Consider the following 12,962-nt stretch of genomic DNA (forward strand, 5'->3'; position numbering starts at 1 on the left):
TAACTGTCCCTATATGAGTGGTCGTAACCATGGATACCTAATCTATTGCAATGCCCTGCACATAGGGTGAGCGAAATAGCGAATCAGAAGAACTGTACTAAATTTCTAATTTAAGGTATTTGCTAATATTATTATTATACCTACAACATATTGGGAAAGTATTTTGGAGATGGGAAACCCCTTTAACTCTTCCTGATGTGACGCACATGTCCGTCTCATTCTGGGTGCAGCGCAGTGAAGGCCTCATTCAACTATTTTCACAGAAAAATAAAAAGTTGGGAGAAGATGACTAAACAAAAAGCTAAAATAAAAATGTGGCTGTAACAGTAAGTTGTTAAGAAAATAACAGTGGCGGCTTTAAAGACGGCAGAAACCCTTGTGCCAAACATCCGCCCCATTGAATCGTATTGTGACAAAATCTAGGCATGAAAGTAATTTGTTTTTTCCTTGACCAGAAACAAGTCCCAGGTATAAACTGCATCAACTTTGTGAAATCTCTGGGACGGGACGGACGGCTTTTCCGATCTTGCATGTGAACAACCACAGTGTTACCTTAAAATCTGACAGCCCATTCCAATATCTGAGTCGTCCCTCTTTTCATCACAGTCGATGCACAGACAGAGAAGGGGTCTGGCTTAGCAGTCAGCCAGCCCCCTACATACAGTGTGAATCATGGGTCAGACACAAGCTGGAAAGGAAAGTACCGTGACCCAGGACTGTGCTGATGCCTAGAGATAGGAGCACGTGATATTAGAAGTCTTTTTTAAACTGGACATCCCCTTTAAGTTTTCTAGTGCACCCTGGCCGCAGTTCACTCCCATTTCATATTGCAGATAGAGGTGCAGAGAATATTACTGCTGTGTGTAATGCATAGCTCTGGTCAGTACAGGGAAGTATCACTCCCATCATTCCTACTTATGGAGTGACAGTTCCGTGGTGGGATTAATCAGTACAACTACACTAAGGATATCGGAGGACACGGACTCCATGAGAAGGCAGATACGGTGCCTCGTTTACAGGGCTTTTCCGAGACTTAAAGATCAGATCATTGAGGGTCCAGTTATTTGCGCCCCTGTCAATCTGCTCTTAAAGGGGCCATGTCTGGGGTACTAAGCTGCACCCACAGCAGTGTAATATCAGGGGCCGTTATATAGCGATGGATGATTATGAACCTCTCGAATGTCTGTGTTTAAGGCTGAAACGGAACTACAGCGAGCGACGATGGATGCAGCTAGAATAAGTCGCCAGCTGGAGGAAACCATTGACAATTTTGAAAAGCAGAAGATCAAAGATATAAAAGTAAGTCAGGTGTCTAATCCTCGGTGTGGTCCTGTGTGTAATGCCACGGCATTCAGAGCTGTTCCCCACCCATCTGGGAAATGAGGCTCTGGAGTGCCCCCCTGAAGGAAGCCCTCCTCCTCCCATCAAAGCTTTTTCCTCTTAATATATTGCAGTCACCACATTATACAGCACTGTGTGCTTACAATTGCTCTTTTTGCCTTTCTACCCTGTAAATTCCCTCTTTTCTCTGCTCTATGTAGAAACAGGAAGTCTCTTGTCCCTGCATGAGTCAGCTCCGTCTTCAACACCTGACCCAGCTGCTCTCTCCTTCTCCTGCCATAGACTTTAACAGTGATGACTCATGAGAGCAGCGGACTGATGGACAGAGGCTCAAAATACTCTTCCCACGTGTAATTATATAGTGGTGACAGTATACATCCCCATTCTCTGGAGGCTGGATAGTGAGAGATCTTAGCAATCGTAGTTTAAAGGGGTATCCCCATCTCCAAGATAATATCCCAATATGTAGTAGGTATAATAATATTAGCAAATACCTCCAATTAGAAATGTAGTATAGTTCTTCTTATTAGCTGTGTCGCTTACCTCATGTGCAGGGCATTGCAGTAGCTTAGATATCCATGGTTATGACCACTCATATACTGATAGTTGTTAGATATTCATGGTTACAACAACTAAGCTACTACAGTGCCCTGCACATTGGGTAAGCGACATAGCTAATCAGAAGAACTATACTACATTTATAATTTGAGCTTTTTGCTACTATTATTATACCCACTACATATTGGGATAGGATCTTGGAGATGAGAATACCCCTTTAACCCTTTATGTTCCTCTTGAGATATGCCATTAGTAATAGTGCCTCTGACGGTGTAGATAGGTGCCTATTAGTAAACTAAGCTGCTCCAAGTGAAACCATCCTCTCCTATGTGTCGTCAGTATAAAGTACATGCTATGTGAACCCCCAGCGTTAACCAATTTTATTTTTTTTATTCTCCGCTTAGAAAATTTTCAGTGACTTTGTGACAATTGAGATGTTGTTTCACGGGAAGGCCGTGGAGGTGTTGTCGGCTGCCTTCCAGCATATCGAGGATATAAACGAGGAGGAAGATCTAGAGGTAAGGCTTCTTTCAGACTTCCGTCAGTACGCGGCCGTCGCTAAAGCATCGGCGCGACGTACCGACGGATGTTGACGTTTTTTAGCACAACGTGGGCAGGGGACGCAGTGTTTCAACGCGTCCGCTGCCCATAGTAAACTCCCAGGGAGGAGGGGGTGGACTTCCGGCCGCGCCTGCGCAGTTTAAAATGCAGGACACGACGTACGACAAAATGTTTTTTCGATACGACGGCCCGCCAAATACCGACACATCCAGTGCACGACGTATGGAATGTGTGTCCATACGTCTCGATGTGTCGGTAATACAAGTCTATGCGCGAAAACCGCATCCTCCGGGCAGCTTTGCAGAATGCGTTTTTTACACAGAATGACGCATTGCGACGTCTTGTAAAAGGCGGAAGTGTGAAAGTAGCCTAAGGAGCAGGGATCAGGACACGCGGGGTCGGTTTATCCTGCCGTATTAATGTATACGGTATTCTGGCACAAAACTTACAACATTTTTTTAATATAATTTTTTTTTTTTAAATATCTAATAGACTCCTGTATCATCCACAAAGACCCTTTTATTTCTTGAATAGCTTTAACCCCTTCACCCCCAAGGGTGGTTTGCACGTTATGGACCGGGCCAATTTTTACAATTCTGACCACTGTCCCTTTATGAGGTTATAACTCTGGAACGCTTCAACGGATCCCGGTGATTCTGACACTGTTTTCTCGTGACATATTGTACTTCATGATAGTGGTAAAATTTCTTTGATATTACCTGCGTTTATTTGTGAAAAAAATGGAAATTTGGCGAAAATTTTGAACATTTTGCAATTTTCCAACTTTGAATTTTTATGCAATTAAATCACAGTGATATGTCACACAAAATACTTAATAAGTAACATTTCCCACATGTCTACTTTACATCAGCACAATTTTGGAACCAAAATTTTTTTTGTTAGGGAGTTATAAGGGTTAAAATTTGACCAGCAATTTCTCATTTTCACAACACCATTTTTTTTAGGGACCACATCTCATTTGAAGTCATTTTGAGGGGTCTATATGATAGAAAATACCCAAGTGTGACACCATTCTAAAAACTGCACCCCTCAAGGTGCTCAAAACCACATTCAAGAAGTTTATTAACCCTTAAGGTGTTTCACAGGAATTTTTGGAATGTTTAAATAAAAATGAGCATTTAACTTTTTTTTCACACAAAATTTACTTCAGCTCCAATTTGTTTTATTTTACCTAGGGTAACAGGAGAAAATGGACCCCAAAAGATGTTGTACAATTTGTCCTGAGTACGCCGATACCCCATATGTGGGGGTAAACCACTGTTTGGGCGCATGGGAGAGCTCGGAAGGGAAGGAGCGCCGTTTGACTTTTCACTGCAAAATTGACAGGAATTGAGATGGGACGCCATGTTGCGTTTGGAGAGCCACTGATGTGCCTAAACATTGAAACCCCCCCACAAGTGACACCATTTTGGAAAGTAGACCCCCTAAGGAACTTATCTAGAGGTGTAGTGAGCACTTTGACCCACCAACTGCTTCACAGAAGTTTATAATGTAGAGCCGTAAAAATAAAACAAACATTTTTTTCCCACAAAAATTATTATTTAGCCCCCAGTTTTGTATTTTCCCGAGGGTAACAGGAGAAATTGGACACCAAAAGTTGTTGTCCAATTTGTCCTGAGTACGCTGATACCCCATATGTGGGGGGGAACCACTGTTTGGGCGCATGGGAGGGCTCGGAAGGGATGGAGCGCCATTTTGAATGCAGACTTAGATGGAATGGTCTGCAGGCGTCACATTGCGTTTGCAGAGCCCTAATGTACCTAAACAGTAAAAAAAAAAACACAAGTGACACCATTTTGGAAAGTAGACCCCCTAAGCAACTCATCTAGATGTGTTGTGAGCGTTTTGAACCCTCAAGTGTTTCACTACAGTTTATAACGCATAGCCGTGAAAATAAAAAAAATAAAAAATTCCCCCCAAAATTATTTTTTAGCCCCCAGTTTTGTATTTTCCCAAGGGTAACAGGAGAAATTGGACCCCAAAAGTTGTTGTCCAATTTGTCCTGAGTACGCTGATACCCCATATGTGGAGGGGAACCACCGTTTGGGCGCATGGGACGGCTCGGAAGGGAAGGAGCGCCATTTTGAATGCAGACTTAGATGGAATGGTCTGCAGGCGTCACATTGCGTTTGCAGAGGCCCTAATGTACCTAAACAGTAGAAACCCCCCACAAGTGACACCATTTTGGAAAGTAGACCCCCTAAGGAACTCCTCTAGATGTGTTGTGAGAGCTTTGAACCCCCAATTGTTTCACTACAGTTTATAACGCAGAGCCATGCAAATAAAAAATATTTTTTTTTTCCACAAAAATTATTTTTTAGCCCCCAGTTTTGTATTTTCCCAAGGGTAACAGGAGAAATTGGACCCCAAAAGTTGTTCTCCAATGTGTTCTGAGTACGCTGATACCCCATATGTTGGGGTAAACCCCTGTTTGGGCGCACGGGAGAGCTCGGAAGGGAAGGAGCACTGTTTTACTTTTTCAACGCAGAATTGGCTGAAATTGAGATCGGACGCCATGTCGCGTTTGGAGAGCCCCTGATGTGCCTAAACAGTGGAAACCCCCCAATTATAACTGAAACCCTAATCCAAACACACCCCTAACCCTAATCCCAACGGTAACCCTAACCACACCTCTAACCCAGACACACCCCTAACCCTAATCCCAACCCTATTCCCAACCGTAGATGTAATCCAAACCCTAACCCTAACTTTAGCCCCAACCCTAACTTTAGCCCCAACCCTAACTGTAGCCTTAACCCTTACCCTAGCCCCAACCCTAACCCTAGCCCCAACCTAACCCTAGCCCCAACCCTAGCCCTAACCCTAGCCCTAACCCTAGCTCTAGCCCTAACCCTAGCCCTAACCCTAATGGTAAAATGGAAATAAATACATTTTTTAATTTTTTTTATTTTTCCCTAACTAAGGGGGTGATGAAGGGGGGTTTGATTTACTTTTATAGCGGGTTTTTTAACGGATTTTTATGATTGGCAGCTGTCACACACTGAAAGAAGCTTTTTATTGCAAAAAATATTTTTTGCGTTACCACATTTTGAGAGCTATAATTTTTCCATATTTGAGTCCACAGAGTCATGTGAGGTCTTGTTTTTTGCGGAACGAGTTGACGTTTTTATTGGTAACATGCTCGGGCACGTGAGATTTTTTGATCACTTTTTATTCCGATTTTTGTGAGGCAGAATGACCAAAAACCAGCTATTCATGAATTTCTTTTGGGGGAGGCGTTTATACCGTTCCGCGTTTGGTAAAATTGATAAAGCAGTTTTATTCTTCGAGTCAGTACGATTACAGCGATACCTCATTTCTATAATTTTTTTTATGTTTTGGCGCTTTTATACGATAAAAACTATTTTATAGAAAAAATAATTATTTTGGCATCGCTTTATTCTGAGGACTATAACTTTTTTATTTTTTCGCTGATGATGCTTTATGGCGGCTCGTTTTTTGCGGGACAAGATGACGTTTGCAGCGGTACCATGGTTATTTATATCTGTCTTTTTGATCGCGTGTTATTCTACTTTTTGTTTGGCGGTATGAGAATAAAGCGTTGTTTTTAGCCTCGTTTTTTTTTTTTTTTTTTTTTTACGGTGTTCACTGAAGGGGTTCACTAGTGATATAGTTTTATAGGTGGGGTCGTTACGGACGCGGCGATACTAAATATGTGTACTTTTATTGTTTGATTTTTTTTATTTAGATAAAGGAATGCATTTATTGGAAGAATATATATATATATATATTTTTTCTTTATTTAGGAATTTTTTTTTCTTTTTTTTTTTACACATGTGGGAATTTTTTTTTTTACTTTTTTACTTTGTCCCAGGGGGGACATCACAGATCGGTGATCTGACAGTGTGCACAGCACTCTGTCAGATCACCGATCTCACTTACAGCCGTGCTGGCTTACAAGAACCTGCACGGCACCCGGAAGTAATCCCTGCAGGACCCGGATGCAGCCCCGCGGCCATTTTGGATCCGGGGCCTGCAGGGATAGGAGGTAGGAGACCCTCGCAGCAACGCGATCACATCGCGTTGCTCCGGGGGTCTCAGGGAAGCCCGCAGGGAGCCCCCTCCCTGCGCGATGCTTCCCTGTACCGCCGGCACACCGCGATCATGTTTGATCGCGGTGTGCCGGGGGTTAATGTGCCGGGGGGCGGTCCGTGACCGCTCCTGGCACATAGTGCCGGATGTCAGCTGCGATAGACAGCTGACACCCGGCCGCGCTCCCCCCCCGTGAGCACGGCCGATCGTGCTGGACGTACTATTCCGTCCTTGGGAATTAGGGCCCACCCCACATGGACGGAATAGTACGTCCAATGGCAGAAAGGGGTTAAAGAGGACCCGTCCCCAGGACAAAAGTGGCCACGTTTTTATTTTATTTTTTTTTTATAATTCACTAGGTCTTCAGAAGTTCCCTTCATCCACCAGATTTCCAGTCTCGCTTAGACATAGTGCGTGCCAATTCCAGGACGGGAACATCAAAGAGGACGTCGTCGTCGTCTTTATCAGTAAGACTTCCATGTTATTGCTTCCCTCTGTCCTCTACTGGTTGTAGGTGAACAAGAAAGTAGGCAAGGATTCTTCGAAAATATGGTTGTGAAGGTGGACAGACTTTTTAGAGGAAAGTATCTATTGTTTAAATCCGGCTCTTGAGTTTAAAGTTTGTTTGTTTTTATGTTGGCAATGTTATTTTTCCCGTTTCCCGATTTTTATTTTTTTTTCTCACTTGCCATCCGTGTGCAATCCGTCTTTTTATTGTTTCTTTTTTTTTTTACTAAGCAACCGTTAATCTTTTACGCAGATCTGCACTGCCTCGTTGAATATCCTTAGTCCAAGGGCAGTCAGTTTTTTTTATCGGTTTGCCCTTATCCGATTTGTAAGCGAGTGTGAACGAGCCCTAAAAATATAAATCGGAAGTTTTGACATTTTCTCACTGGCCGTTGAGATTATTTTAGACTCCTACTTCCTGTGATTTCGGGAAATGACACACACCGACCAGACATACGTGGCCTTGCTCCATCCGCTCCGTTCACATCTAGAAATATACCCCAAGTGTCATAACCCTCAGATAAAAGCCTGATAAAAATGATCCCAAGCTTATGGCTGAAATATGCTTGTCTAGGACACGGATAAAGGTTAATGTCAGGCATTGAAAGTGTTAATTTTAGGATTTCCCGACACTTGCACTGAAGGGTTAATAGATCAAATCTGGCGTCAAGTGGCTTCTCACCTGCGTAGGATCCAGTATTGTAGCCGAACTCTGATTATTTACCTTCTAGTTTCCTCTCCTCGCTCCTCTAAGGACAATTGAAATAGAATAGAGAGAGAGCAAAATCCTAGTGATCAGGCGGAGCATTTCAAAAACGCTCTGCCCGATCACTATGAGCGAAACGCAGGGACTCTGTGCAGAAGCAGACCGTTCTTGACAAAGGGAAAACTTAAGGAAACTGGTGGTTTTCATCATCTTCTATCTTTACATACTCTCATGTATATTATATACGGTCATCCTGGTATATATTATTATTTATTGTTATAGCGCCATTTATTCCATGGCGCTTTACATGTGAGGAGGGGTATAGATAATAAAAACAGGTACAATAATCTTGAACAATACAAGTCACGACTGGTACAGGAGGAGAGAGGACCCTGCCCGCGAGGGCTCACAATCTACAAGGATATGTGTCTGCCTGATTACTGTGGTGCTTTACTACAACTGCCAGTGGCAAAACTTGTGAATTATTATTTATGTATTGAGCCTGATGTTTCTTATATTCTTAGCAAACTGTCGGGAGCCGGCAAATAAAGAAGCCGGAAGAGGAGGAAGAAGACGAGAATGACCTTGATGATGAGGATGATGATGAATCAACAGAAGGCTACAACTAACTTCTCACATTCCACATCGATCTCTTGAGGAACCCGAGCCTTTCCAGAGTATGGCATTTCTATAGATTGAAGAGCAACCTATCAAGATGTGCAGTTTTATGATTTTGGATAAATTCCATTGTCGGCACTGATATCTATGGAAACGGGATTGGAGGCTCAGGGGATTTGTCAAATACTGCCTTACATTGAAATGTGTAGTGCCCCTTATCTAAAAGCTGTGCGAGATTAGTGTAATAAAATATCATTTTTATTTTGTTTTTTACACAAACTTCATACAGCTTTCATACATGACGTCACACCAGGCCTACTTTTCAGAAGAGGTGCAAGGGATTTGTGTAGGTAGAAGGCGCGACACAGTGCTCTGGTACAGCGCTATCGATATGACCAGGGTTCTGCTACGCTTTTTTGCTCATCTCGAATGTCCAATCTTGAACTTGCATGTGACTTTCTAATGTACTTCGTGATATAATCCAGAACAGTTTTGAAGATCTCTGCTTGCTGGGGAATTTATTAAAGAACCTGACAGGCAGGTACTTGCTAACTACCTGCCTGGCGCCAGCTCTGAGCAATCACAGGCCTCTTTTGCCAGCAATTCTGCTGCCTCACGCTAACAGGGCAGCTCTTCCGGACTAATGTCGACAGAACATGGCTGCTGACGTTATGCTGATTGACTGCCGGCATCCTTCATTTAGGCAGCAGAGAGACTGCTGCCAATCAGCATGACACTGGCCGTCATGTCCCATCCACAGAGCAGAAGAGAAGCAGCCGCTCTGTCTAGGAGACCTCACCAGAAGCAGCAGTATCGCTGGCAGGAGTGGTCGGCAGTGATCGTCTCTGGGCACAACAGGCAGGTAGTTAATTCCCATAAGAATTAAAATTAAATAGTCTCAGATAACCCTTCAATGCCTATGCCTTTCTGGAGTAAAAATGTTGCAAATATTACCTTCTGCTTTCAGCTCTTTCCTAAAAAGGTGGACAGGGGTTAGTTTGAGCGGGCATAGTCAAGCAACAGACTTTTTTTTTTTTTTATGGGTCTGTTCTATTGAATAGTATTATGCTATATGTATACATCTTTTTCACTTGGATCCTAAGTTTAATAACGCCCTTTAATGACTTCCATTTGATGCGGAGGTCCCAGAATATATGCTAAATAGGTGACTCCATGTGATATGACCATAACCTAAGAGATGGGCAACCATTACTAACCCAGGCCTGGTCACACGGCTGCAGGACTTGCTCCAATGTTTGTGAGCTATCTCCTTATTTCCTAAGATTTCCTACATTGATAACTTGATGTTTCGATGCACTCAGAACCAGCCGAGATCTTTAAAAATGTAGTCAAAAATATATTGGAAAGATGCTTCAAGGGGTTTTTCATCTCCAAGTGAGGCCTCAATCAGCCCTTTGTGATTTTTCTCGTGCCTAAAAACATGGTCATCAGTATTTTGGCAATGAGTTTCATCAGTGTTTGGTCAGTTTTCACTGATGGCGAGAGGGAAATACAGAGTTTTTCCTTTGCTAATCAGTCAGCACGTGGATGCCATCTGTGTGCAGTCTGTGATTTTCTCACTCTGGGTAATTTTTGAACCAAGATTTGGATAAAACAGACATGTCTCCGTTAATATTTGTGAGCCATTCGGTCTGTAAATCAACACGGACAGGTGAACAGCCCCATAGACTATAATGGGTACGTGATCTATCCACAGACAGACCACATGCATGACCCACGGATGTCTGAACGTGGCACTGTAATAATGAATGCAGGTGTTGCCCACCCTCCCTGGGTCCAGCTCTGCCTCTCTGCTACTGTTAGTCTTTGATGGGCTGCAGAGGTGACATCGGGACTACAGTACACATGACCACTGCATCCAATCACTGCGAGTTGCTCTGTGTTGATAGCCACTAAGGTTAGTGATTAGCTGCACTGGTTACATGTATTGGGGTTGTCACTGTAGCAGCCTGTCCACCATGACCCGAGCACAGTCGAGATTCAGCACTGGATCCAGGAAGGGTTAATAAGACCTGGGGTGGTTATTCTAGCTTGGGGGAAGTTAATTTGGATGAAAAAGTTTTCTGGGTGTCACTGCCGCATAGCTATAAACACAAGTGAAGGGGTCACATTGCGACCCCCGAGGGGACTGCGATGAGCAAGTCGCAAAAATAGTAACTGCATCATATTTACAGCAACTTGCTGGTTGCATTTGGAACTAGTGATGAGCGCCAGTGCTCATTACTCTGGTTTACCTAGGGTGATTGTGTATGCACCGAGCATCGCAGGTGCTCAAGTGACCTGTTCAAGTCCCCACGGCTGTTGGATAGCCACAAAACGTGGGGATTGCCAGTGTTGGTCAGGCAACGCCGCATGTTTTGTAGCCAACGGCCTCGAAATGTGCGGCCACGGGGACTCAAATATGTCACTCGAGCACCCACTATGATTGGTGCACACTCAGGCACCCTAGGCAAGCCCGAGTAACGAGCACTTGCACTCATCACTAATCACAATGTGACCCAATCACTTGTTTGGCCACGCAACGTGTCAGTCGCCATGTAGCCCCTGCCTAAAAGTTAAAAAATCTCCATTATTTACATAGGACTGTGTACTGAATTATCAAGGTAGCACTAAAAAAAAATTCCACCATATGATAAATCTGTGACCCCCATCAAACCTCTGTATGACTTATCTACTTAGTTCGGTGTTACCTTGTGCCTTAAATCTAATACCTCAACAGTTCAGTAAGCGTCACAGTGTAAGTAGGGACAGACTGTGCAACGGAGCATTCTCATTATAAATTTCTAATTGTTGCCAAAAGGAAAAATTCTGAGATGAGATCCACACAGAGTGGAAATTTCTTTTAATGAAAACATATCGGGGAAAAAAATAAATAAAATGCTTTTTATCTGCAGCCATAGTGACAGTCTGCAGGTAAATGCCACATAAAACTGTAATCTAAATGGAAGTGTGGCAACAGGGAGAAAATAGTTCTGTCTTCCCTGCACCGCCCTGATGCCTGGAAGCGAGCAGGTGCAGGGAGAAAATCACTTCATTTTCTCCCTGATTACCTCTAAGTCGGCACGTAATATTTTTATTTTTTTTTTGCTGCCGGGTTCCTTTTATAAGGGTTTCTGTGCCAATGTAAAGAGACCTGTTAATATAGTTTTCCAATTTTAAGAGGCATCAGAAAATGAAAAGTAAAGCGACTGCAGGCGCTGCCGATTCTGCTAACGCTTGCTCATCCATGTAGCCGGTCTGACTGTTTCCTGCACAATGTTGTAACTTCTTGCACTGACAAAATGTGTATTGCAAAATATTAGCATTTGATATGCTGACACATAATAAGTACAGAGCCTATTTTTCTATTTTTGGCCCTATTTAAGTAAATGGGGTGAAATTGTGCATTCTACCGGATGTCAGACACCCACCAATCATACAGGTATGCGTTTGCTAGAGATAAGACCATGGAAAAAAAAACTTTAAAGATTACATGTCAGCACACCCGGAATTAACATTTACTGATTTACTTATACAGAGGACATGCTGACGGAGTGACCGAGAATCCATTCATCCATCTTTTTGGGTACTGTTTTTTTCTGTTTCCTGTAGGCAAGAAAATTGTAGCAAGACCAAGTCATGACTAGTGAACGATCCTGGCTGTAGGGCCAGTATTGGCGTCATGTCTCTACATGGTAAGGAGGGCCAGTGACCCCAGGATTGTGGCTGTGACCGGACTGAACACTAATCCCCATAATCTGAGACCTGGGGCGCCTACAGTCCTTTATCCTTCACTCACTAATGACTCTTTCAAAAGTAAAAAACATCCAGCCATTGCACTTGTATAGTCCATGAGGATATATTGTACAGAACAGTGTTTTATAAGATTTACTGTACACACTCACTACCCTTTTATATCTCTATAATAAGACAATGCATAGCTTTGTAATCCTCAGTTCTATTTCCAAGGTGTATTGTTATAAGTGTTAATATTGGCGAGCCACACAGAGCCCGGCCGTAATCTCTATGGTATTAATGTATGTTATGTGGTTTGTTTCTACTTTTTGTGAATATGTATTCGAAAATAAAGTTAAAATATTTGATATAATCACTCGGAAGAAGTCTTGTTTCTATATTAGAAGGTTATAATGTTACTGTGCATTATTTATTGCTGTTTAGAGATCTGCAGATAATTGTTTTTGTCCTTTGGGGTCTAAGGGGATAACATTTCCCCTTGTGGAGAGTGACAAGCTAAGCCCCGCATGTCAGAGTGAGGAGACTTAAAAGCCATGTTTTGGGAAATTAAATATGCCATAAATTGTGAAATCCACAACATAAATTGACAAGTTGCAGAATTCTACCCCTTCGTATTCCATGACAAATACATAGCCATCACAGAGCGAGTTTGGATGAATGGAGCCGGCTCAGAATCTGGCTGTGTTATGCAGCCAGTGTCTTCCAATCACTGCTGTGTAACCCCTAAAGGCTCGTACCCATCACCGTGAAAAAAAAGTTCCGATTTCAGTCCAGAAAAGTCTGACTAGTGCGAAAAGTCTACAGTAAAATCACAGCTTGACGCAACAGAATAGAATAGATA

General features: G+C 42.9%; 1 protein-coding gene across 4 annotated transcripts in view; it reads left to right on the forward strand.

The window, feature by feature from the left end:
• CIBAR1 (CBY1 interacting BAR domain containing 1) overlaps nucleotides 1-12,479 on the forward strand; it is a 29,281-nt gene extending 16,802 nt beyond the window's left edge. For 2 of the 4 annotated variants that reach the window (XM_077270846.1, XM_077270848.1), the window contains exons 4-7: nucleotides 1,195-1,299; nucleotides 2,304-2,417; nucleotides 6,894-7,001; nucleotides 8,272-8,630. In XM_077270846.1, the coding sequence (XP_077126961.1) occupies nucleotides 1,195-1,299; nucleotides 2,304-2,417; nucleotides 6,894-7,001; nucleotides 8,272-8,376 (432 nt within the window). In that variant the 3' untranslated portion in view covers nucleotides 8,377-8,630. Of the gene's footprint in view, nucleotides 1-462; nucleotides 469-1,194; nucleotides 1,300-2,303; nucleotides 2,418-6,893; nucleotides 7,002-8,271; nucleotides 8,631-11,977 lie in introns of those variants that run through there. The other 2 variants (XM_077270847.1, XM_077270849.1) reach the window with 2 other exon arrangements.
• The last annotated feature ends 483 nt before the right edge of the window (nucleotides 12,480-12,962 follow it).

Source organism: Ranitomeya variabilis, chromosome 6, assembly GCF_051348905.1.
Source record: "Ranitomeya variabilis isolate aRanVar5 chromosome 6, aRanVar5.hap1, whole genome shotgun sequence".
Classification (NCBI taxonomy): domain Eukaryota; kingdom Metazoa; phylum Chordata; class Amphibia; order Anura; family Dendrobatidae; genus Ranitomeya; species Ranitomeya variabilis.